The 24663-nt window shown below is 41.5% G+C and overlaps 1 protein-coding gene across 1 annotated transcript in view; it reads right to left on the reverse strand.

The window, feature by feature from the left end:
• The window catches only part of LOC130277428 (uncharacterized), a 125422-nt gene that overhangs the window by 28059 nt on the left and 72700 nt on the right, over positions 1-24663 (reverse strand). Inside the window, exons 28-35 of the mRNA XM_056528098.1 lie at positions 20227-20412; positions 12291-12476; positions 11062-11247; positions 8847-9032; positions 5531-5716; positions 2830-3015; positions 2473-2658; positions 463-648 (exon numbers count right to left, since the gene is read on the reverse strand). Coding sequence (XP_056384073.1) covers positions 463-648; positions 2473-2658; positions 2830-3015; positions 5531-5716; positions 8847-9032; positions 11062-11247; positions 12291-12476; positions 20227-20412 — 1488 coding nt within the window. The remainder of the gene's footprint in view (positions 1-462; positions 649-2472; positions 2659-2829; positions 3016-5530; positions 5717-8846; positions 9033-11061; positions 11248-12290; positions 12477-20226; positions 20413-24663) is intronic.

Raw genomic sequence — 24663 nt, forward strand, 5'->3', positions numbered from 1 at the left:
CTGAAGCTATTCCCTGTGTGTTTCAGCAGGCAGCTAAGTTGGGACAAAAGACAGGAAGTGTGGGTGGGACAAGGAGGGCTCTGTGCAGGCTCCCTGCTATTGTCAGCTCAGAGGATTAATGGAGGAAGTTCCCACATGAGATGTGAGGGCAAGCAAGGGAATGCCCCCTCCTCCTTAGTGAACTGCATACAGTGTTAGCAACATAAACAAGGGAATTAGAAGCCATAAAAGGTTGAAAACAAGGATTTAAGCACATAAGACAGGATCAGCAACAGTTAAAGAGTGATCCTGGAGCTTTTTTTTTGCTTTTTCTTTTAATCTTTATCTCGTGACAGGTATAGTTTTACATTTTCTATTGGAATACACATACCACTAAAAATATTTTGTACTTTTTTTTTTTAAGTAAGAATTTCTGACTTTTTATGAATTCATAGAAATAGGAACAGAGTTTCCTGAACCTACCTTCACATTCAGGACTTTCCTCTGTCCATCGGCCTGTAGGGCCACATACTGTTTTATTGGATCCCTTTAGTTTCCATCCTTCTGAGCAGGTGGATTCACAAGTGGAGCCAAAGCTGTTCTCTGCCCATGGATGGTGACATGTGAAGGAGCCCTGCTGAGGAGGACTGAGCTCATCACATGGAACAGCTAGAATAGAAATATTTACGCTGAGAAATCAGGTGGATATGTTATATTATAATATCAGCTACAGTTATATAAATTATTGTGCTTGCTCTGGTGTTATCCAGAAAGGGTCAGCAGGTAAACATTGCATGGATTTTGAATGGGAGGACACGCGACAGGATGTAGAGAAAATTAAGTTGGTCATACACGTTAAAGGGGTACTCCACCCCTAGACATCTTATCCCCTATCCAAAGAATAGAGGATAAGATGTCTGATCACGGTCAGCGATCTCCCTGCTGCACCCGGTGTTCGTTTAGAGCATTGGGTGCAGCGCCTGAGGTTCGTGATGTTACGGCCACGTCCCCTCAATGCAAGTGTATGGGAGGGGGCGTGACGGCTGTCACGCCTCCTCCCATACACTTGCATTGAGGGGGCGTGATCGTGACATCATGAGCAGGGCCGTGATCGTGACGTCATGAGCCTCCGCCCCACATCACCAGTCATCCAGCATGGAGCGAAGTCTGGGGTGCCGCAGCCGAGCTTGCGTAAGTCCCCAGCAGCGGGACCTGCGTGATCAAACATCTTATCCCTTATCCTTTGGATAGGGGATAAGATGTCTAGGGGCCTCTTAAGTTATGGTTAGTTGAAATTGACAATTTTAGTAGCACTGGACGACAATCTAATGTTTATGGTAGTCTCCTAACTTTACCTTGATGGCAGATGTTACGGAGATTAGGATTTCCTGCTGCGCTACCCTTTTCTTGTTAGTAGAGGTAGACCGCCTTCAGGGGTCTGGAGGAAACAACTAGTGGGACAGTGACCCACATGAGACAAAAAGGGACTAAAAAGGGACCTCACATGAGACATTTATGGCAGATTTAATCAATGTGTGTATAAAAAACCCTTTAAACCTATTGCACTACTTTTTATGAAACCTTCTCAAGAGAATTTAATTTCTTCTAGTGATTATCAACATGAAATTTGCATTGCTTGTTTAATGATATTGCATCTTACAAAACATCTGTACTCATTTAACCCCCTAAGGACCAGGCTAATTTTCGTTTTTGCACTTTCGTTTTTTCCTCATTCCTCCTATTTTTTTTTTACACTTTTTTTTTTGTCCTCATAGGGGGCTATTCCATGCATTGATCAGTGTTATCGGTGTTCTGCTCATTGATACATTGATCAGTGTTATCGGTGTTCTGCTGCTCCATGCTACTGAAGCTTCCTGGAGCAGTAGAGGACAGATCGGACAGCGAGGAGGCAGGTATGGGCCCTCCCGTTGTCCACTCAGTTGATTGGGACATCGTAATTTTACCGTGATTGCACCTATCAGCTCCGCTCAGCTGCCGGGATTGTTAACCTCGCATTTTAGACACCGCAATCATCTTTGATAGCGGCGTCTAAAGGGTTAATGCCAGTCATTGGCCTAACTGGTGATGCCCAGCATCAACCGTGGGTCCTGGCTACTGATAGCAGTTGGGACCCACCAGGTTTTAAGCGTGCTCAGCTCGTGAGAGCGCTCCAAACACCAGTAATGGGACCAGTGCATATGCCCTTGGTCCTTAAGGTGTTAAAGGAGTAGTCTCATGGAAAAAAAAGTTATCCCCCTAGAACGGGAGAGCCGTTCGGCTAACTTCGGCACCCGCTTTGGTCGTGTTGTGCTGTCGTGCAAGGGAGAGCAGGGGCCCCAATGCTCGGACGTGCCCCGCAACCCCCCCCCCCCGATCTAAAACTTATGCCCTGCGCATAGGGGATGCTTTTTTTTTTCTGCATGAGGTATCTCCTTTCATGCCCGCCTTCATATTAATACAGAGAAATACAAAAGTTACATTTTTGGAACATACTTTCACATTCAGGTATTTCTTCTGTCCATTGTCCTGTAGGACCACATATTGTTTTGTTGGATCCCTTTAGTTTCCAACCTTCTGAGCAAGAAAATTCACAAGTGGAGCCCAAACTGTTCTCAGCCCATGGATGGTGACATGTAAGGGACCCCGGCGGAGGAGGACTGAGAGCCCTACATGTAACAGCTAGAAAAGAAATAATGAGAAAAACAAATAAGAAAATAATAAAGCTTTTCACAATTTACTGGGTTTGGTTGCGATGGAGATCACATGAAATGACTTTCTTAGAGCTTGAATAAAGCATTTCTGTTTTATTGTATATAAATATACAACGGGAATAGACTTTACAGAACCTACCTTCACATTCTGGACTTTCCTCTGTCCATCGGCCTGTAGGGCCACATACTGTTTTATTGGATCCCTTTAGTTTCCATCCTTCTGAGCAGGTGAATTCACAAGTGGAGCCAAAACTGTTCTCTGCCCATGGATGGTGACATGTGAAGGAGCCCTGCTGAGGAGGACTGAGCTCATCACATGGAACAGCTGTATAAGAAGGAAGGCATTAATATCTTCCACCAATGGTTATGATTGTGTTATACTTAGTGGCCAGACCATATAAAAAGTGAAGTCAAATTTAACCCTAAAACTCAATCTCAACAGACATTTTGATGATAAAAAAACAAGCCTACTTAAAAAAAAAGGGTTTCAAAATTACTTCTGAGGCAACGTTCACATCACCGGTGTGCTCCAACCCGTTCAGGGTCCGTTTGGTGCCAAACAGAGGAGCCAAACAGACCCTTTGCACAACAGACAATGCTGGGTCCCGACGGATACCATTGACTTGAATGGGGTTCAATGAGTATCCTTTATTATAGGGCAGTTGAGCGGGGAAAAATACCGGACATGTAGTTTCTCTGCTCAACTCCCGTCTATTTGAGACAGTGCTCTCTTCAGCGGAGCTCAGCAGTGATGTGAAATAGATAGGAAGATAGACATGAGATAGATGGATAGATATGAGAGAGATTCAGTATCTGATTGGCTGAGGCTGCACTCACCTTCCAGTTCTCAGCAATAAAGGAAGCATGACTTACCAGTGCAGGGCAGAAACCACATGTTGTGTGTCTCTCAGAAGGGTAGGGGCTGCTTTCAGAGAGGTATTTGGACAGAGACAGAGTGGATGGCTGGATGATGTCATTCCCTTACTTCATGCATGTAAGTACAACCAAAGAGGGCAACTGCTCTATATAGCTAATGAATAATATTTAGACAAACAGGTTGATGAGAGGGAAAGGATGGGCTATGGGTTTAGTTCCCTGGAGTAGCCCTTTAAGTGTGATGCTCCTACTTCTGTTCTAACAGATCTAAAGTGTTCGCTTATGCAAACAAAAAGGTGTCTAATGATATGACCTATACAAAAGAAACTGCACGGACATCACAGCACATACACAACAAGATAATAAATTGTTTCACTTCGTGCTTGATGCTTCCTATCGAAAGTACTTTAGAGGCTGAGTCAAACTTACATAAATAGTAATCCCTACACAGGAAATTTCCAATAGGTAATCTGTCAGACAGCCAATTTAAGTCTTTCATTCATTGTTTTTGGGTGAGTGCAATAGTTTCGTTATTCCTGGAGCTGTCATTTCCATACTTGTCAACCCCTTCAGAATCTGCAGACTGCACCGCTACTGGTTCAGTGTGAAGTTACATTGAAGTATAGTGACATTGCTTCTTAAATTGGCACTGTCATTTGCAAACATTTTTATATAATGTAGACAATAACATTATATCTATATATGTAATATATCTATGTGAAACTAAGAAAAATGAACTGTGGCACAGCAGGTGTGCAGCACTAATTATCTTTCAATAGCAGGGCTTAAGTCCTGCAGGAACACGTGGGAACTGAGTTCCTGCACTTTATTCAAAGCAGGAACACTGTTCCCATTACCAGGAGTCCTGCAGGATCAACCCTTTAGGGGAAATCTTGGGTGAGTTCCCGCACTTTTTTTTTCAGGACTTGACCCCTGTTCAGTAGCCACTAACAGCCAATCGACATTGAGTGCTCATACATTAAGCAGATGTGGACTTCCAGAACATATGTCATAGTGAGAAAACAATGTAGCACTCAATATCTGGTCTTCTCTGTTCATTATGTTTGTTTCAGATCATTCAAACTACACAGTAATCAAACTCTGCTGAAACACTGGGAGGAGTAGTGAAAGTACAGTGGTGTGATGGAGGCAACAGCCTGTTTCACGTTACAATTACACTTCTTCCAGATGAAGAGTCATTGTTATGTTAGACCGGCTGTTGCCTCCATCACATCCCTGCACTTTCACTTCTCCTACCGGCATTTCAGCAGAGTTTGTTTACTGTGTAGTTTGAATGAACAAAGACCAGATGGTGAGTACTACGTTTTAGTCTCTCTATAAAATATATATTTGCAATGTACATTATTAAAAAAAAAAAAAAGAAAAAAATTTTTTTTTGGGGTTAAAAAAATCTTTATACTTGTTATCACTATTTTGTCCCTGCATCTTACCACTGCTATGTCCCTGCAGCTATTGCCTTTTTTTCAGCTGGCAGTTACGTTGGGATAAAATACAGGAAGTGTGGGCGGAACAAGTAGAGCTCTGTGCAGGATCCCGGCTTGTCAATGAGCCTGCTGTGTGAGCTGGGGGGCATGTCATTGAGCCTCAGTACATGGAGCAGCCTATTGTCTGCTCCGAGGATGGACAAAGGAAGTTCCCACATAGGATGTGAGGGCAAGCAAGGGAACGCCCCCTCCTCCTTAGTGAACTGCATACAGTATGAGCAACAAAAACAAGGGAATTAGGAGCCATAAAAGAAAACAAGTATTTAAGCACATAGACAGAATCAGCAATAGTTAAAGAGTAACCCTGGGGCATGTTTTTTCATTTTTATCTCGTGACAGGTATACTTTAATATTTTCGATTTCAATACACATACCACTAAAAATATTTACTAATTTTTTTTAAACAAGCATTTCTGATCATGAATTTATAGAAATAGGAACAGAGTTTCCTGAACCTACCTTCACATTCAGGAACTTTTTCTGTCCATCGGCCTGTAGGACCACAAACTGTTTTATTGGATCCCTTTAGTTTCCATCCTTCTGAGCAGGTGAATTCACAAGTGGAGCCAAAGCTGTTCTCTGCCCATGGATGGTGACATGTGTAGGAGCCCTGCTGAGGAGGACTGAGCTCATCACATGGAACAGCTGTATAAGAAGGAAGGCATTAATATCTTCCACCAATGGTTATGATTTTGTTATGCGTAGTGGCCAGACCATATAAAAAGTGAAGTCAAATTTAACCCTAAAACACAAACTCAACAGACATTTTGATGATATAAACAAGCCTACTTAAAAATAAGGCTTTAAAAGATATTTCTCTTCATTGACAATATATACATTTTTGGCCGAGTATGTTTGTTTTTGGAGGCATCAGCAAAGATAGCTGTTAGGTGAATAGGCATGAGTGTTCATCTGACAGCCATCTAGCCAGGTTAATCTATGTGTTAGGATTCGGCAGGCTGGATGTGGATCCTCTGTGTCAGCGAGGGATTGGCGTGGACCGTGTCGGTGGACCGGTTCTAGGTTGCTACTGGTATTCACCAGAGCCCGCTGCAAAGCGGGATGGTCTTGCAGCGGCGGTAGCAACCAGATCGTATCCACCAGCAACGGCTCAACCTCGCTGACTGCTGAGAAGGCGTGGGACAGAAGGACTAGACAGAGGCAAGGTCAGATGTAGCAGAAGGTCGGGGGCAGGCAGCAAGGTTCGTAGTCAATGGAGATAGCAAGAGGTCAGGAACACTGGTAAGGCAAACACTGTAACGCTTTCACTAGGCACAAGGGCAACAAGATCCGGCAAGGAAGGGAAGGGGAAGTGAGGTTATATAGGGAAGTGCACAGGTGAACACACTAATTAGAACCAGGCGCCAATCAGCGGCGCACCGGCCCTTTAAATCGCAGGGAGCCGGCGCGCACACGCCCTAGGGAGCAGGGCCGCACGCGCCAGGACAGAACAGACGGGGAACAAGTCTGGTAAGCGGGCCGGGATGCGAACCGCAAGCGGCCGCGTCCCCCATCACGGATCGCATCCCGGCTAGGGACATTATCTCAGCGCTCCCGGTCAGCTGGTCTGACCGGGGCGCTGCGAACAGGCAGACGCTGTGAGCGCTCCGGGGAGGAGCGGGGACCCGGAGCGCTCGGCGTAACACTATGTATGACTAACCCAGAGCAAAAACAATAATATTACTTCAGAAGATAGGAAAGTAAGAGAAAAAAAATCATGTAATAGAAAGTGTTTTTTAATGTAAAGGGTTTGCTTTTGGTTTTAGCTCTGCTATCAATGCTGGATAGGTAGAACTCTGACTAGTGTGACAGTCACCAATCCCAACAATGGGCATCTATTGCTACATTCCTGACTAAGAAGTGACCTTACTTGTGCGGTCACTGTCTATTATAGCTGACAAGCAAGAAACACAAAAACTATCAATGAGACATTGATGAGACTAACAATGAGACATTTATGGCAGATTTAATCAATGTGTGTATAAAAAAAACCTTTAAACCTATTTCACTACTTCTTATGAAACCTTTTCAAGAGAATTTAATTTCTTCTAGTGATTATCAACATGAACACATTGGTTGTTTAATGATATTGCATCTCACAAAACATCTGTACTTATTTAACCCCTTAACCTGTTCAGGACGTGGGGCGTATGCATACGCCCTGCATCCCGAGTCCTTATGGATGTGGGGCGTATGCATACGCCCGTGGGATTTCCGGTCCCCACCGCTAGCCGGTTGGGGACTGGATCGGGATGCCTGCTGAAATCATTCAGCAGGCATCCCGGCACATCGCCGAGGGGGGTCCTAATCTCAGAAAATCGCATGTCAATTCAGAAATGCGATTTTCTGCTATTCCGGGCTGATCGGGTCTCTGGTGACCTGATCGCCCGGAAAATAGGGAAGGTTTGGAGCTGTCAGTGACAGCCCCAATCATCCTGAGGGATAGGAGCGAGGTCGCAGTGCTGCGATCTCCTCCTATCCCCTGCCATTGGTCAAAAATGAATTCTGACCAATGGCAGCGCACGACAGGGGGTTGCCATGGAAACCCCCTGCTCTGCCCACCCCTGGATGTCGGGCAGAACGAGGGGAGAAGATGCATGGGGACCGGCGATCATCGGTGGCATCAGCGGAGATCACAGCACAGGTTGGGAAGTGACGGTGAGGGGGGGGGGGGTTGGGGGGAAAGGAGAAGGGCAGAAAAGTGATCTTTACTGCTGCCCTTCTAGTGGTTGCCAAACTGCAACTCCCAGCATGCCCAGACAGCCAAAGGCTGTCTGGGCATGCTGGGAGTTGTAGTTTTGCAACATCTGGAGGGTCACAGTTTGGAGACCACTATTACAGTGGTGCCCAAATGGTAGCCCTCCAGATGTTGCCAAACTACAACTTTCAGCATGCCTAGACTGCCCAGGCATACTGGGAGTTGTAGTTCTGTAACATCTGTCACTTCTGATTTTGCAATTTTCATGAAAATTTTGAAAATTGCTGCTATACTTTGAAGCCCTCTAATTTTTTTTTAAGTAAAAATATGTCTATTTTATGATGCCAACATAAAGTAAACATATTGTACTTGTAAATCAATATAACATTTATTTGGAATTTGGAATTTTCTTGAAATTTGGGGATTTTTCACCAAAAAAGGATGCAAGTAACGACGAAAATTTACCACTAAAATAAAGTAGAATATGTCACGAAAAAACAATCTCAGAATCAGAATAATCAGTAAAAGCATCTTAGAGTTATTAATGCTTAAAGTGACGGTGGTCAGAATTGCGAAAAAGGGCTGCGTCCTTAAGGTAAAAATGACCTGCATCCTTAATGGGTTAAGTACTAGGCCAATTTTCATTTTTCCATTAAATTTTTTTCGTCCTTTCTGCTATTAACTTTTTTTTTTTTTTTACACTTTATCTATTTATTTATTTATTTTAGTCCCCCCGATTGCATACAGTGTTCATTGTTATGCCATAGCATAGCATTAATCAGTGTAATCGGTGCTCTGCTGCTCCAGCCTGATGAAGCTTCCTATAGCAGCAGAGGACTGATCGGATGGCGAGGAGGAAGGAAGGGCCCTCCCGCTGTCCACTCAGCTAATTGGGACATCGCGATTTTACCACGATGATCCCGATCAGCTCCACTTGATAGCGGAACCTAAAGGGTTAATGCCTGCAGATAGGGGTTACGTTTTTTTGCATGAGGTATGTCCTTTAATGTTTACATCAAGCATGCCCGACTTCCTATTAATACAGAGAGATACAAAAGTAGAATTTTCGAAACATACCTTCACATTTAGGGGTTTCTTCTGTCCATTGACCTGTAGGACCACATATTGTTTTGTTTGATCCCTTTAGTTTCCATCCTCCTGAGCAAGAGAATTCACAAGCGGAGTCCAAACTGTTCTCAGCCCATGGATGGTGACATGTAAGGGACCCCGGCGGAGGAGGACTGAGACCCCTACATGTAACAGCTAGAATAGAAATAATGGTTTTCTAAAATGAGGGGATATGATTAATTCTAATAACTACAGCCATATAAAATATTGTGCCTGCTCTGGGGTTCTCAAGAAAATGCCAACAGGAAAACTTGCCATGGACATTCCTATTGAAAATATTTGAGGTCACATGACAGAAAGCCCTTAAATGAAGAGTTGTTGATGCGGTGAGCAAGCGGTGAGAAAAACAAACAAATAAAAAAGTTTTATGGTTTTCTGAGTTGGAGCTTCTCCTGGGCACTAGGGACCTTTCTAAACCCCTTCCTCAAGCTTATGCACTCCTCCAGATGCTGGGACCTAACCCCTTCTTACAGGCCTTCCATAAATGGGTGACAAATATCCCTGATTCGTCTGACAATCAATGGAAGGAGGTTGAGGGTTCTTACTACGCTACGGTGGTCAGTAGTCGAGATATGCTGATACAATCAAGATATGTTCGGAGGTTATATTATACCACTGCTGAGCTTAAACGCATTGGTGTATCTCAATCTGATTTATGTTTTTAATGCTCAGTGGAAGTTGGTACCTTTCTGCATGCGGTGTGGGAGTGTCCTGTCGTTGCTGTCTTCTGGAGGGAGGTAATTAAATTTCTTGCTGATAATCTGGACTTTCCATTTTTGTTTACTCTGGTGGTTTGCTTGCTGGGTGTTAATAATGACGTGGTCTAGCTCACACAGACGTTTGCTGATTCGCTTTCTGCTATTCTGCACTCGTAAAGTGGTAGTGATGTCCCGGAAGGATACTTCTCATCTCCTTTGGCTAAATATGCTCAACAAATATGTCCCGTTGTATCAAGCCCTATACCTGAGTCGTAAGTGCCTGAAAAAAATGGACCCCTTGGCTTCTGCTGGATGTGTCGGTCGACCCTCCAGCTAGTGTTGGCCAGTAAGTTTTAATGGTGTACTGATGTCCTCTGGGGGGTGGGGTTGGGAGGGGCTGTGGTTGCCGGGATGTGTGTTTGTGTCTGTGTGAGAATGTTTGTCTTTATTGGGCCTCCTCTCGTTCGTCTCAGATGTGCCCTGCTGCCCTGTTGGCGCTAGCTTTTGTAGTGTTGATTCCCTGTCTGCCCCTCACAGCTAATCCTTGAGGCTAACTGAGTCTGTTGTTGGTCATGTTTATTATTCCACCTTGTTGGTGGTGTATGTACAGTTAAAATGCAAACTTAAATTGTCATGTCTGTATTTGTCTGCGTTCACACACAGCCTATTGGTTTTGATGTGTGTGTGAACAGTTTTATGTTTCCTGGTCAGGGAAGGGTTAGTTTCTCTGGCCTTTTCAGCCTTAGCCTCTTTCGGCCAATAGCCTTTTGGGTGTGTCTATTTATATTCAGCCCAGCATAGCCTCAGCGCGGGTTGATATCCTCATTATATGCTGGACTTGCTGCTATTTGAGCTTTTAATCTACTTTATCTGTTTTAGCATGCATTTAGTATTTTCTGGTTTTAGCCATTTTATGTGGCATGCTCTTAGTAGATTTTAATCTGTGTTTGTTTAGTCGGTGTAGGATGTATTCATCCTTTCTGGTATGTGTCTGTTCACACTGTGTATTCTCTTGTATCCATTTATGTGAAGTTCTGTGTTTTATATTTCTGTTTTCCTACTGGGCTAGCATCCTGACCACACTGCGGTGTGTGTGCCGCTGGTCAGTAGTAGGGATCGACCGATATCGAATTTTTAGGGCCAATAACGATAATCTGTGGAGGTTAAGGCCGATAGCCGATAACTTATACCGACATTCCGGCATAAGTTATCGGCTATTTATTCCCCCCCCCCCCCCCCATCGGGGCCCTGTGGTTTCTAGCTATGCCCCTGTAGATAGATATGAGATAGATAGATAAGAGACAGACAGACAGACAGACAGACAGACAGATAGATATGTCCATGGATAGATAGATCTATCAATCGATTCCGGTGGAGCAGAGCTACCAGAGACCTCGGTGATGACTTGTGGTTTAGGCAGCATGAAAATAAAGGTAGTTCCCCTTTATATAGTGACATTTTTATACCTGTACAATATGGTTCTTCACTGCTCCACGTCCCAGATGGGAGACATATGCTCGTATCTGTACCATTAAGGACAAATCCATCAAAGCATCCATAGTGGCAGGAAGACTGAAAGCTGAAGTTTCCCCATGGATGAGAACAATTCATGTATCCTTGAGGCTGGACTGATAGATGCCGACACTGTACAACTACAAAGAGTTAATACAGAAATGTAAGGATTTATGTGGAGGATAAGATTTTATTGCATTGTTTTTAAATGGAGTCACGAGGCTCTGAACCAGTGAACTGAAGACACCATCTATACCTGTGATATCATACATAAGTGGACATTGAAGGGGGTTCATGTGGCATTCAGACAACCCCTAAGCCAGTGGTCTCAAACTGTGGCCCTCCAGATGTTGCAAAACTTCAACTCCCAGCATGCCCGGACAGCCGTTGGCTGTCCGGGCATGCTGGGAGTTGAAGTTTTGCAACATTTGGAGGGCCACAGTTTGAGACCACTGCTCTGTAGTGAGTACTATCTAATATGGTGTGCTCTCACCAAAACCAATGGTTACATTGTGGCCGAAAAAAGACATACAGTACGATCATAAAGTTCAACCAAGGAATTAAAATTCACAGTTCTTATGGTAAAAAAGGCGTGTCGCCCCTTGAGACCAAACCTTGTATTTTTTCAGTATACAACTGCTAGCCCCTGGACCTGACTTTGAAGAGGGGACCGGTAAAGCAATGATGAAAATCTGACCAAACTCAAATTATACAAAATTTGGCGCATAACATGGAGATTATAAGAAAAACTGTCTAATTCTTAGACACGGTGGGGAATTTTTTAAAGCTGAATTTGCTGTTTTTTGGGGGTGTAAATCATGCCACCTGGTACCTCTTCAAATACATTTTACACCATGTGCACTAATTTAAAAAAAAACATAAAAGGGGGGCGTGGTTTTGGAAAAGAGGTGGGGCTTAAAATGCAGGAAAAAGTTATAAAAAGTGGTGCAGAATAAGGGTAGACAGTGTAAGATGTGCAAGATTCACTGTTAAAAGGAGTTATCCAGGAATAGAAAAAAAGAGCTAATTTCTTTTGGTGAAAGAAACAAACAAAAAAGTTTTACAATTTCCAGGGTTTGGCTGCGGTGGAGATCACATGAAATTACTTTCTTAGAGCTTGAATAAAGCATACATGTTTTTCTATATATAAATATACAACGGGAATAGACTTTACAGAACCTACCTTCACATTCTGGACTTTCCTCTGTCCATCGGCCTGTAGGGCCACATACTGTTTTATTGGATCCCTTTAGTTTCCATCCTTCTGCGCAGGTGAATTCACAAGTGGAACCAAAGCTGTTCTCTGCCCATGGATGGTGACATGTGAAGGAGCCCTGCTGAGGAGGACTGAGCTCATCACATGGAACAGCTATATAAGAAGAAAAGCATTAATATCTTCCACCAATGGTTATGATTTTGTTATATGTAGAGGCCAGACCAGATAAAAAGTGAAGTCAGATTTAACCCTAAAACACAATCTCAACAGACATTTTGATGATAAAAAAAAAAACAAGCCTACTAAATAAATAAGGCTTTAAAAATATTTCTGAGGCAACGTTCACATCACCGGTGTGCTCCAACCCGTTCAGGGTCCGTTTGGTGCAAAACAGAGGCACCTAAAGATAACTTGACTTATCAGTGCAGGGCAGAAACCACATGGTGTTTGTCTCTTAAAAGGGTGGGGGCTGCTTTCAGAGAGGGATTTGGACAGAGACAGAGTGGATGGCTGGAAGATGTAATTCCCTCACTTTATGCATTTAAGTACAACCAAAGAGGAGAAACTGCTCTATATAGCTAATGAATGTTATTTAGGCAAAGAGGTTGGTGAGAGGGAAATGATGGTCTATGGGTTTAGTTCCCTGGAGTACCCCTTTAAGTGAGTTGCTCCTTTTCCTGTTCCAACAGATCTGAAATGTTTGCGTATGCGAACAAAAAGGTGTCTTATTATATGGCCAATACAGAAGAAACTGCACAGACATGACAGCACATACACAATGGGGGACATTTATCAAAGGATTTAGACAGTTTTTTCCCGTCTAAAATTGTCTCTCAGAAAGTCGCAATCTATATTCGTGCAGCTTTTTTGCGACTTTTGGTATAGAGGATTTTTAATTTAATTTTTAATTCACTGCAGCATAGTAGTCTATAACAGATCTAAAAATGCAGTGGTCTGGAATTTATCAATTGCGACTTTTTGCATAAGAAGTCGCATTGTGCAGAAATACTGAAAATACGCTGAAATTTCAGACCATGTTGAAGGTGGCGGAAATAAAATCTAAACGAAAGTCCATGCGCATAATTTATGAAGAGCCAACTATTCATAAAATAGGCGCACAATAGACCAGACATACGCGCTGGCCATTGGTCTATATTGATGCAAAAAATAGACAGGGATGATAAATGTCCCCCAACAAGTTAATACATTTTTACACTTTGTGCTCTTACATAAAGAGCAATCCCTACACAAGAAATTGCCAATAGGTAAGCTGTCAGACAGCCAGTTTATTTTATTTATTTATTTATTTATTTATTTATTTATTTTTTCTTGCCAAATACAGACATCAATTGAACAAACAATTGCATTCTTAATTACTTTAAAAACATTGTATTTGTTTTCCTCCTTTTACCTTTTTCCCCCCTTTATTCCTCTACTACCTACAACTCCCTATCCCTTCTACCTTCTAACTCCCCCCCCTCTAACCCTATCCCCTCCCTCCCTCTTCCACCGTCAGCCTGGTACCCTTTCATAGGGTACTCTTCACGATTTGTGTCCATCTTTCCCATTCTTTAGTGTTTACTACCCTTTTCTTTTTATCAAGATAGTATATTTCCTCATATTTTCTAACTTTATCTATTGTGTACAACCACTCGTTTATGTGCGGTGTCCGCGGGGAAAACCAGTCCCAATAGTTTGTGGGTCAGTAATTTATTCCCACCAATTTCTAGCCCCATCATTATCGTAGTGAAACTATGTTTTAAGTTCAGTTCTAGATCTTTTTCCAGCTTCCCTAGAACTTGTCCCCAAAACCCCTGTATCTTTACACACTTCCACATCATGTGCTCTATATCTGCATCTTCCATTTGACATCTGGGAAATTTCGATTCTGATCTTAGTCCCATTTTAACCCCTTAAGGACGCGGGACGTAAATGTACGTCCTGGTGAGGTGGTACTTAACGCACCAGGACGTACATTTACGTCCTGTGCATAACCGCGGGCATCGGAGCGATGCCCGTGTCATGCGCGGATGATCCCGGCTGCTGATCGCAGCCAGGGACCCGCCGGAAATGGCCAACGCCCGCGATCTCGCGGGCGTCCGCCATTAACCCCTCAGGTGCCGGGATCAATACAGATCCCGGCATCTGCGGCAGTTCGCGATTTAAATGAACGATCGGATCGCCCGCAGCGCTGCTGCGGGGATCCGATCATTCAGAACGCCGGACGGAGGTCCCCTCTGTAAAAGTAAAAAAAAAGTTAAAAATCCCTTCCCCCCCAAAAAAAGTAAAACGTCCGTTTTTTCCTATTTTACCCCCAAAAAGCGTAAAAAACATTTTTTATATACATATTTGGTATCGCCGCGTGCGTAAATGTCCGAACTATTAAAATAAAATGTTAATGATCCCGTACGGTGAACGGCGTGAACGAAAAAAAAAAAAAAGTACAAAATTCCTACTTTTTTAATACATTTTATTGAAAAAAAAATTATAAAAAATTTATAAAAAGTTTTTTATATGCAAATGTGGTATCAAAAAAAAGTACAGATCATGGCACAAAAAATGAGCCCCCATACCGCCGCTTATACGGAAAAATAAAAAAGTTATAGGTCATCAAAATAAAGGGATTATAAACGTACTAATTTGGTTAAAAAGTTTGTGATTTTTTTTAAGCGCAACAATAATATAAAAATATATAATAATGGGTATCATTTTAATCGTATTGACCCTCAGAATAAAGAACACATGTCATTTTTACCATAAATTGTACGGCGTGAAAACAAAACCTTCCAAAATTAGCAAAATTGCGTTTTTCGTTTTAATTTCCCCACAAAAATAGTGTTTTTTGGTTGCGCCATACATTTTATGATATAATGAGTGATGTCATTACAAAGGACAACTGGTCGCGCAAAAAACAAGCCCTCATACTAGTCTGTGGATGAAAATATAAAAGAGTTATGATTTTTAGAAGGCGAGGAGGAAAAAATGAAAACGTAAAAATTAAATTGTCTGAGTCCTTAAGGCCAAAATGGGCTGAGTCCTTAAGGGGTTAAATAACCGTTGCGGGGTATACTGTATTTTGTGTATTAATTTCACTTGTGATATTTTGTGATTATTACTGAGTGTAGAGTTATCGATATTCTGAAAGATTTCATACCAATTCTTTTCCTCCATTCTCCCTTTTTCTTTTTCCCATTTGCCACTTATTATCTTCTTGTTATTTAATGCTCTATGCTTAATCATAATTTTATAGATCTTACTCATCCTTCCCTTATCTTGACATTGATTATCCATCAACAGGTCAAACAGCAAGTGGTTTTCAATCGCCCACCTAGGATAATTTTTTTCTCCTGAAATGCCCTTTTAACCTGTTGATAGGCAAATAACTGTCTACCTTCTAATTTGTATCTGAAGGATAATTCATTCCAGGAGAGGAGGCATATGTTATTTACTAGTTGTTCTACTTTGGAGATTCCATTTACCTCCCAATTCACATATTCTTTTAGTTTATATACCTCTGGGAAGTACCTATTGCCCCAGATTTTGCTTTCCAAATATCTTTTACCTTCTAATATTTCCCATATAGAGGCGTTTTCCCATCCCGTTACGTTCAGGAAGGCATTTATCATCCCATCCTCTGAGCGAAGCATATTTAATTGGGATGCAAGATAATAAAACTCAAAATTGGGTATACCCATCCCTCCTAATTTAACTGGTGGATTAATCACATGCTGTTTAATCCTAACATGTTTTCGTCCCCAAATTAATTCATTTATACATCTCTCTATCTCTTTGAAATATTTCTCTGGCACCCATGTTGGGGCTGCTCTAAGGGGGTGAAGTAACATTGGTAACACAACACTTTTTATTAATAGTATCACACGATCCGCGGAGGATAGTGGGAGTCTATTCCATATATTAATCTTACTTTGAATATTTAATATCATCGGGATGATATTTAATTTAACATATTGGGAAATATTACTTGTAATTTTGGTACCTAAGTATTCTATTACTTCAATAGGTCTAAAGGTAGAATTATCTTCTGGCAACGGGCTACTTTGACTGCCCAGTGGGAGGATGCCCGACTTTAACAAGTTAATTTTATAATCCGAGTACTTCCCGTACTCTTCCACTATCTCTCTTATTATCTTTATTTTGTCAGCTGGCTTTTTAACAAAAAGTAACACGTCATCCACGTAAAGTAGTATTCTTTCCCTTGGACCCTTAATCCCAAACCCCTCAAATTTGTCAGTAATTCTAATGGCCTGTGCCAGTGGTTCTATTGCTATGGCGAATAGGGAGGGGGATAATGGGCATCCTTGCCTGGTACCTCTTTCAAGGGTAAAACTCGCTGACAATGTTCCGTTTATTTTTATTCTGGCTGTAGGGGATTGGTATATTACATTTATTGCCTTCTTTAGTAGCTCCCCCAGATTCATCTCTTCAACCACCTTTCCTAAATAGCCCCACTCTACCCTGTCAAACGCTTTATTGGCGTCCAATGACAGGATAGAGTGGGGCCCATCTGTACCCAGCTGCATGTTCAAGAAGGTTCTCTGGATGTTGCTATAAATATTTCTACCTTGTATGAAACCTCTCTGGTCTTCATTAACTATATTTTTAATCACTTTCTGCAACCGAAGTGCCCAGATTTTTGCAAACAGCTTATAGTCAGTGTTAAGTAATGATATTGGGCGGTAGGAGCCTATTTCTTTCTCATCTTTGCCCTTCTTTGGAATAAGTACAATACATGCTTCTGCCATCAACAGGGATAATTTCCCTGATGCTAAGGATTCATTACATATTTCCAAAAGATATGGCAATAATGTGGCTCCAAAAACTCTATAATTTCAAATACCATTCCGTCACTCCCGGGTGCAGAATTTCCTGAACATGATTTGAGTGCCCTATTTAATTCCTCTATATTAATTTCCCTGTTTAATTCCTGCCTTTGTTCCTCCGAAATTTTTGGGAGGTTTAATGTTCTCAGATATTGTTTTGTATCAAGATCTGTCTGATTAACCTCACTCTTATATAATTCTTTATAGAATTTTAAAATAATTAGTTCTATTTCCTCTTTATTATATACCAGTCTGTTATTCTCATGCTTTATTACTTTTATCTCTTTATTTGTTCTCTGTTTTTTAATTAATTTCTCAAGGGAAACACAAAGAAAAAGAATGCAGTTTGTACAGATTAAAAGGAGACTTAGAGTAGCTGATATTCCATTCTCGCTTCTGTACCCCGCTAGGATGAGAATCAAGTATAATGATCAAAGAGATAGATAAGTGGTTGGGAAGTAGAGGTTTATAGAGTTGAAGAACATATTTTTCTCATAAGTATGGCAGGCGAGGGGGGGGTAGGGTTGGAGCGGGGTGGGGTGAGGCTAGTGTAAGTTTAGGTTCGCAGCAAACGGCTGTGAAGATGATAAGAGGGCAAGAGGGGGGAGGGGGCGAAGAGGGGATGGGTTGGTGTAGGGAGCGGGGATGGGGGGAGGAGGAAGAGGGGAAGGCGAAGGGACCACCGTCAACCTACGTAAAAAAAAACAGTTATCACCCCTTTTTTTTTTCCTTTTTTGTCCCTAACCGGGAAAGGAATTAGGATAGCAAAATGAAGGCAGGGAGTAAGAAAATAATTGTATGGAACATCAGGGGTATTAAGGAGAATAGGAAAAGATGCTCTATATTTGATAAAATAAATAACTCTCCCAGCAGTAATAATTCTAATCGAGACCCATTTAACAAAGGAATCAGTCAGCTTAATAAGGAAAAAATGGGCAAAAACCACATATCACTCAACTATCTCTAATTACTCGGCAGGGGTGTCTGTGTTGATCCCTCACGCGGTGGGGTTTCAAGATTATATGGTAGAAATTGATTCAAAAGGTCGCTATGTGTTTATATATTTTAATTGGGAGGGTGTTGACACGGTGATAGCAGCGATCTACATCCCGCCACCTTTTTCACTTGAGATACTACAGAGATTAACAAAATTTTTGGAGGGGAAAACATATAAAGAATTCTTTGCCTTGGGTGACTTTAACTGAGTGATGGATTAAATACAAGACTGGAGGGGTAGTAGAACTGGAACCAAAGATACTTTACTGTACAGATGGTGTCAGGAAAGTTGGTGGAGCGATGCCTGGCGCCATCTATACCCAACTAAACAAAACTTTTCTTGTTTTAATATGTCACATAAAACGGCATCTAGGATTGACCTAATATTAGTAGAAGAACAAACACTCACTTTAGTGCAAAAAATAAGTTATGAGCCCAAAACGGTTTCTGACCACGCAATGTTGGTGGCTTACTTAAAAAATTATAGGAGAACAACAAATACACATAATTTCACTATTAATCCACATTGGCTTCATATTAAGGAAATCACGGAAGGGGTAGAAGAGGAGATAGCAGAGTTTTGGGCATTTAATAAAGGGTCTACGGGGCTGCACATGGTGTGGGATACGTTAAAAGCCTTTTTGAGAGGTATATTAATAAAGAAAATAGCTAATTTTAGAAAGAAATGCAATAAGAAAGAGAAGGAAATGGTGCAAGAAATTAAAGACACTTACTCACAAACAAGGGAAGTTAAGGACTGGGACAAATTAATGCACGCACAGAATGGATATAAAGATTACACTTTAGAGAAAGCACAGCACACTCTTTTTTTTAAGGGTCAGAAACAATATGTGGAAGGGGGAAAATAAACAAGTGGCTCACGGGCATAATTAAAAATCAGACAGCCAGTTTAAGCCTTTCATTGTTTTTGGGCGAGTGCAATTGTTTCTTTATTCCTGGAGCTGTCATTTCCATACTTGCCTACCCATCAGAATCTGCAGACTGCACCGCTACTGAATATAGTTCAGTGTGAAGTTACATTGAAGTACAGCAGTGCCGAACCTACCTTTTCTTTTGTGGCTATTGAACAGGACATTGCTTCTTAAATTGGCACTGTCATTGGCAAACATTTTTTATATAATGTAGACAATGACATTATATGTATATCTGTAATATATCTATGTAAAACAAAGAAAATTGACCGTGGCACAGCAGGTGTGCAGCACTAATTATCTTTCAATGGCAGGGCTCCAGTCCTGCAGGAATGCGTTGGAACTGAGTTTCTGCAATTTATTCACAGCAGGAACACTATTCCCATTAACAGGAGTCCTGCAGGATCAACCCTTTTTCCCAGCACTTGACCCCTGTTCTGTAGCCACTAACAGCCAATCGAACTCTTGTGCTCATACATTAAGCAGATGTGGACTTCAAGAACATATGTCATAGTGAGAATACAACATAGCACTCAATATCTGGTCTTCTCTGTTCATTACGTTTATTTAATACTTTTTACCACTATTTTGTCCCCGCGTCTTACCACTGCTATGTCCCTGAAGCTATTCCCTGTGTGTTTCAGCAGGCAGCTAAGTTGGGACAAAATACAGGAAGTGTGGGTGGAACAAGTAGGGCTCTGTGCAGGCTATCGGTTTGTCAAACAGCCTGCTGTGTGAGCTGGACGCATGTCATAGAGCGTCAGTACATGGAGCAGCCTATTGTCAGCTCCAAGTATTGATGGAGGAAGTTCCCACATGAGATCGGAGGGCAAGCAAGGGAATGCCCCCTCCTCCTTAGTGAACTGCATACAGTGTGAGCAACATAAACAAGTGAATTAGGAGCTATAAAAGATTGATAGCAAGGACTTAAACACATAGAGAGGATCAGCAACAGTTAAAGAGCGATCCTGGTGCGTTTTCTATTTTTTTTTTTTTCTATTTCGTGACAGGTATACTTTAATATTTTTTATTACAATACACCTACCACCAAAAATATTTTGCACTTTCTTTGAAACAAGCATTTCTGACTTTCTATTAATTCATAGAAATAGGAACAGAGTTTCCTGAACCTACCTTCACATTCAGGAACTTTTTCTGTCCATCGGCCTGTAGGGCCACATACTGTTTTATTGGATCCCTTTAGTTTCCATCCTTCTGAGCAGGTGAATTCACAAGTGGAGCCAAAGCTGTACTCGGCCCATGGATGGTGACATGTGTAGGAGCCCTGCTTAGGAGGACTGAGCTCATCACATGGAACAGCTAGAATAGAAATATTTATGCTGAGAAATCGGGTGGATATGTTATATTATAATATCAGCTACAGTTATATAAATTATTGTGCTTGCTCTGGTGTTATCCAGAAAGGGTCAGCAGGTAAACATTGCATTAGCACCTCGATTGTGAATGGGAGGACACGCGACAGGATGTAGAGAAAATTAAGCTGCTCATACACTTTAAGTTATGGTTAGTTGAAATGTAAAATTTTAGCAGCACTGGGCGACAATCTAATGTTTATGGTAGTCTCCCAACTTTACCTTGATGTCAGATGTCAGTGGAGATAAGGATTTCCAGCTGTCCTACCCTTTTCTTGTTAGGAGAGATAGACCGCCTTCAGGGGTCTGGTGGAAACTTTCCCTCCTTCTCTTTGAGAATACATACATGTTTGGCTGAGTATGTTTATTTACGGAGGCATCAGCGAAGATAGATGTCAGGAGAATAGGCATGAGTGTTCATCTGACAGCCATCTAATGTATAGAGCTAGCCTGGTTAACCTATGTATGACTAACCCAGAGCAAAAACAATAGTATTACTTCAGAAGATAGGAAAGTAAGAGAAAAAAAATCATGTCATAGAAAGTGTTTTTTCATGTAATGGTTTTTGGTTTCTTTTTTCTTTTTAGCTCTACTATAAATGCTGAATAGGTAGAACTCCAACTAGTGGGACAGTCACAAAATCCCGACAATGGGGATCTATTGCTACATTCCTCACATGTGCGGTCACTGTCTATTATAGCTGACAAGAAAGAAATACAAAAACTATGAAATGGGACACAAAGAGACTAACAACAATGAGACATTTATGGCAGATTTAATCAATGTGTGTATAAAAAAAAACCTTTAAAGATTACCTGTCATCAAACCGTGTTTTCTAAACTAACTCAGATTATATTCCCTAACTACTCCTAACACCCCTCCTGCCCTTAATTTTTCTGAGCTTTACCGTCGCTCACATTGTGTGAGCTCTCGGCAGGAGAAAGTGGGTGTTCCCTAGCAGGCACAACGTCACTGAAGACTGTGAGAGCTGTGCATTGCCATGTCCCTGCACACACTTCCTGAGTTTGGTCTCCTGCCAGGGCAGGAGGAGACCAAACTAACTGTTTGACTTGCGATAAGGAACAGAACAGAGACACCTAGTGGACGTTTTTTCAATCACATTAAAAACATATAAAGGTTGAGAATTTTAACAGCAAGTAAAAAGCAAAGTGTCTTATCATTACATAACGAACAATATATTAAAAGTTTAGTTTCGTGACAAGTACCGTACTCTTTAACCCCTTAAGGACCAAGGACGTACCGGTACGTCATTGGTCCTGGTCTTCTGATATAACGCGGGGTTACACAGTAACCCCGCGTCATATCATGGCGGGCCCGGCGTCATAGTGAAGCCGGGACCCGCCTCTAATAGCGCGCAGCGCCGATCGCGGCGCCGCGCTCTATTAACCCTTTAGCCGCGCGCTCAAAGCTGAGCCGCGCGGCTAAAAGTGAAAGTGAAAGTTCCCGGCTAACTCAGTCGGGCTGTTCGGGATAGCCGCGGCTAATCGCGGCATCCCGAACAGCTGACAGGACAGCGGGAGGGCCCCTACCTGCCTCCTCGCTGTCCGATCGCCGAATGACTGCTCAGTGCCTGAGATCCAGGCATGAGCAGTCATGCGGCAGAATCGTTGATCACTGGTTTCTTATGAGAAACCAGTGATCAACATAGAAGATCAGTGTGTGCAGTGTTATAGGTCCCTATGGGACCTATAACACTGCACAAAAAAAGTGGAAAAAAAAAGTGAATAAAGATCATTTAACTCCTCCCCTATTAAAAGTTTGAATCACCCCCCTTTTCCAATAAAACAAAAAACACAGTGAAAATAAAAATAAACATATGTGGTATCACCGCGTGCGGAAATGTCCGAATTATAAAAATATATCATTAATTAAACCGCTCGGTCAATGGCGTGCGCGCAAAAAAATTCCAAAGTCCAAAATAGTGCATTTTTGGTCACTTTTTATATAATTTAAAAATGATCAATAAGTCCTATCAATGCAAAAATGGTACCGTTAAAAACTTCAGATCACAGCGCAAAAAATGAGCCCTCATACCGCCCCATACACGGAAAAATAAAAAAGTTATAGGGGTCAGAAGATGACAATTTTAAACGTATTAATTTTCCTGCATGTAGTTATGATTTTTTCCAAAAGTCCGACAAAATCAAACCTATATAAGTAGGGGATCATTTTAATCGTATGGACCTACAGAATACATATCAGGTGTCATTTCTACCGAAAAATGTACTACGTAGAAACGGAAGCCCCCAAAAGTTACAAAACAGCGTTTTTTTTTCAATTTTGTCGCACAATGATTTTTTTTCCCGCTTCACCATAGATTTTTGGGCAAAATGACTGACGTCATTACAAAGTAGAATTGGTGGCGCAAAAAATAAGCCATCATATGGATTTTTAGGTGTAAATTTGAAAGAGTTATGATTTTTTAAAGGCAAGGAGCAAAAAACGAAAATGCAAAAACGGAAAAACCTCCGGTCCTTAAGGGGTTAAACCTATTGCACTACTTTTTATGAAACCTTTTCAAGAGAATTTCTTCTAGTTATTATCAACATGAAATTTGCATTGCTTGTTTAATGATATTGGATCTCACAAAACATCTGTACTCATTTAACCCCTTAAGGACCAAGCCAATTTTCATTTTTGCACTTTCGTTTTTTCCTCCTTCCTCCTATTAACTTTTACACTTTAGTTTTTTTTGGTCCCCATAGGGGACTATTCCATGCAATCTTTTGATTGCATACACTGTTCAATGCCATGCCATAGCATAACATTGATCAGTGTTATCGGTGCTCTGCTGCTCCAGGCTACTGAAGTTTCCTGGAGCAGCAGAGGACCAATAGGATAACGAAGAGGCAGTTAAGGGCCCTCCTGCCATCCACTCAGGTGATTGGGACATTGTGATTTTACCGCAATGGTCCCGATCAGCTCTGCTGAGCTGCCGGGATTGTTAACCCCGCATTTTAGACACCGCAATCAACTTTGATTGCGGCATCTAAAGGGTTAATGCCAGGCATTGGCCTGATCAGTGATGCCTGGTATTAACCATGGGTCCTGGCTGCTGATAGAAGTTATGATCCACTGAGTTTGAAGCATGCTCAGCTTGTGAGCACACTTCAAACACCGGTAACAGGACCAGTGTATTTCGGTACGTCCTTGGTCCTTAACCCCTTAAGGACTCAGCCCATTTTGGCCTTAAGGACTCAGACAATTTAATTTTTACGTTTTCATTTTTTCCTCCTCGCCTTCTAAAAATCATAACTCTTTTATATTTTCATCCACAGACTAGTATGAGGGCTTGTTTTTTGCGCGACCAGTTGTCCTTTGTAATGACATCACTCATTATATCATAAAATGTATGGCGCAACCAAAAAACACTATTTTTGTGGGGAAATTAAAACGAAAAACGCAATTTTGCTAATTTTGGAAGGTTTTGTTCTCACGACGTACAATTTATGGTAAAAATGACATGTGTTCTTAATTCTGAGGGTCAATACGATTAAAATGATACCCATTATTATATACTTTTATATTATTGTTGCGCTTAAAAAAAATCACAAACTTTTTAACCAAATTAGTACGTTTATAATCCCTTTATTTTGATGACCTCTAACTTTTTTATTTTTCCGTATAAGTGGCGGTATGGGGGCTCATTTTTTGCGCCATGATCTGTACTTTTTTTTTATACCACATTTGCATATAAAAAACTTTTAATACATTTTTTATAATTTTTTTGTTAATAAAATGTATTAAAAAAGTAGGAATTTTTTTTCGTTCACGTCGTTTACCGTACGGGATCATTAACATTTTATTTTAATAGTTCGGACATTTACGCACGCGGCGATACCAAATATGTCTATAAAAAATGTTTTTTACGCTTTTTGGGGGTAAAATAGGAAAAAACGGACGTTTTACTTTTTTATTGGGGGAGGGGATTTTTCACTTTTCTTTTACTTTTACATTTTTTTACATTTTTTTTTACACTTGAATAGTCCCCATAGGGGACTATTCATAGCAATACCATGATTGCTAATACTGATCTGTTCTATGTATAGGACATAGAACAGATCAGTATTATCGGTCATCTCCTGCTCTGGTCTGCTCGATCACAGACCAGAGCAGGAGACGCCGGGAGCCGGACGGAGGAAGGAGAGGGGACCTCTGTCCGGCGTTCTGAATGATC

This window comes from Hyla sarda, chromosome 6 (genome assembly GCF_029499605.1).
Source record: "Hyla sarda isolate aHylSar1 chromosome 6, aHylSar1.hap1, whole genome shotgun sequence".
Taxonomy (NCBI): domain Eukaryota; kingdom Metazoa; phylum Chordata; class Amphibia; order Anura; family Hylidae; genus Hyla; species Hyla sarda.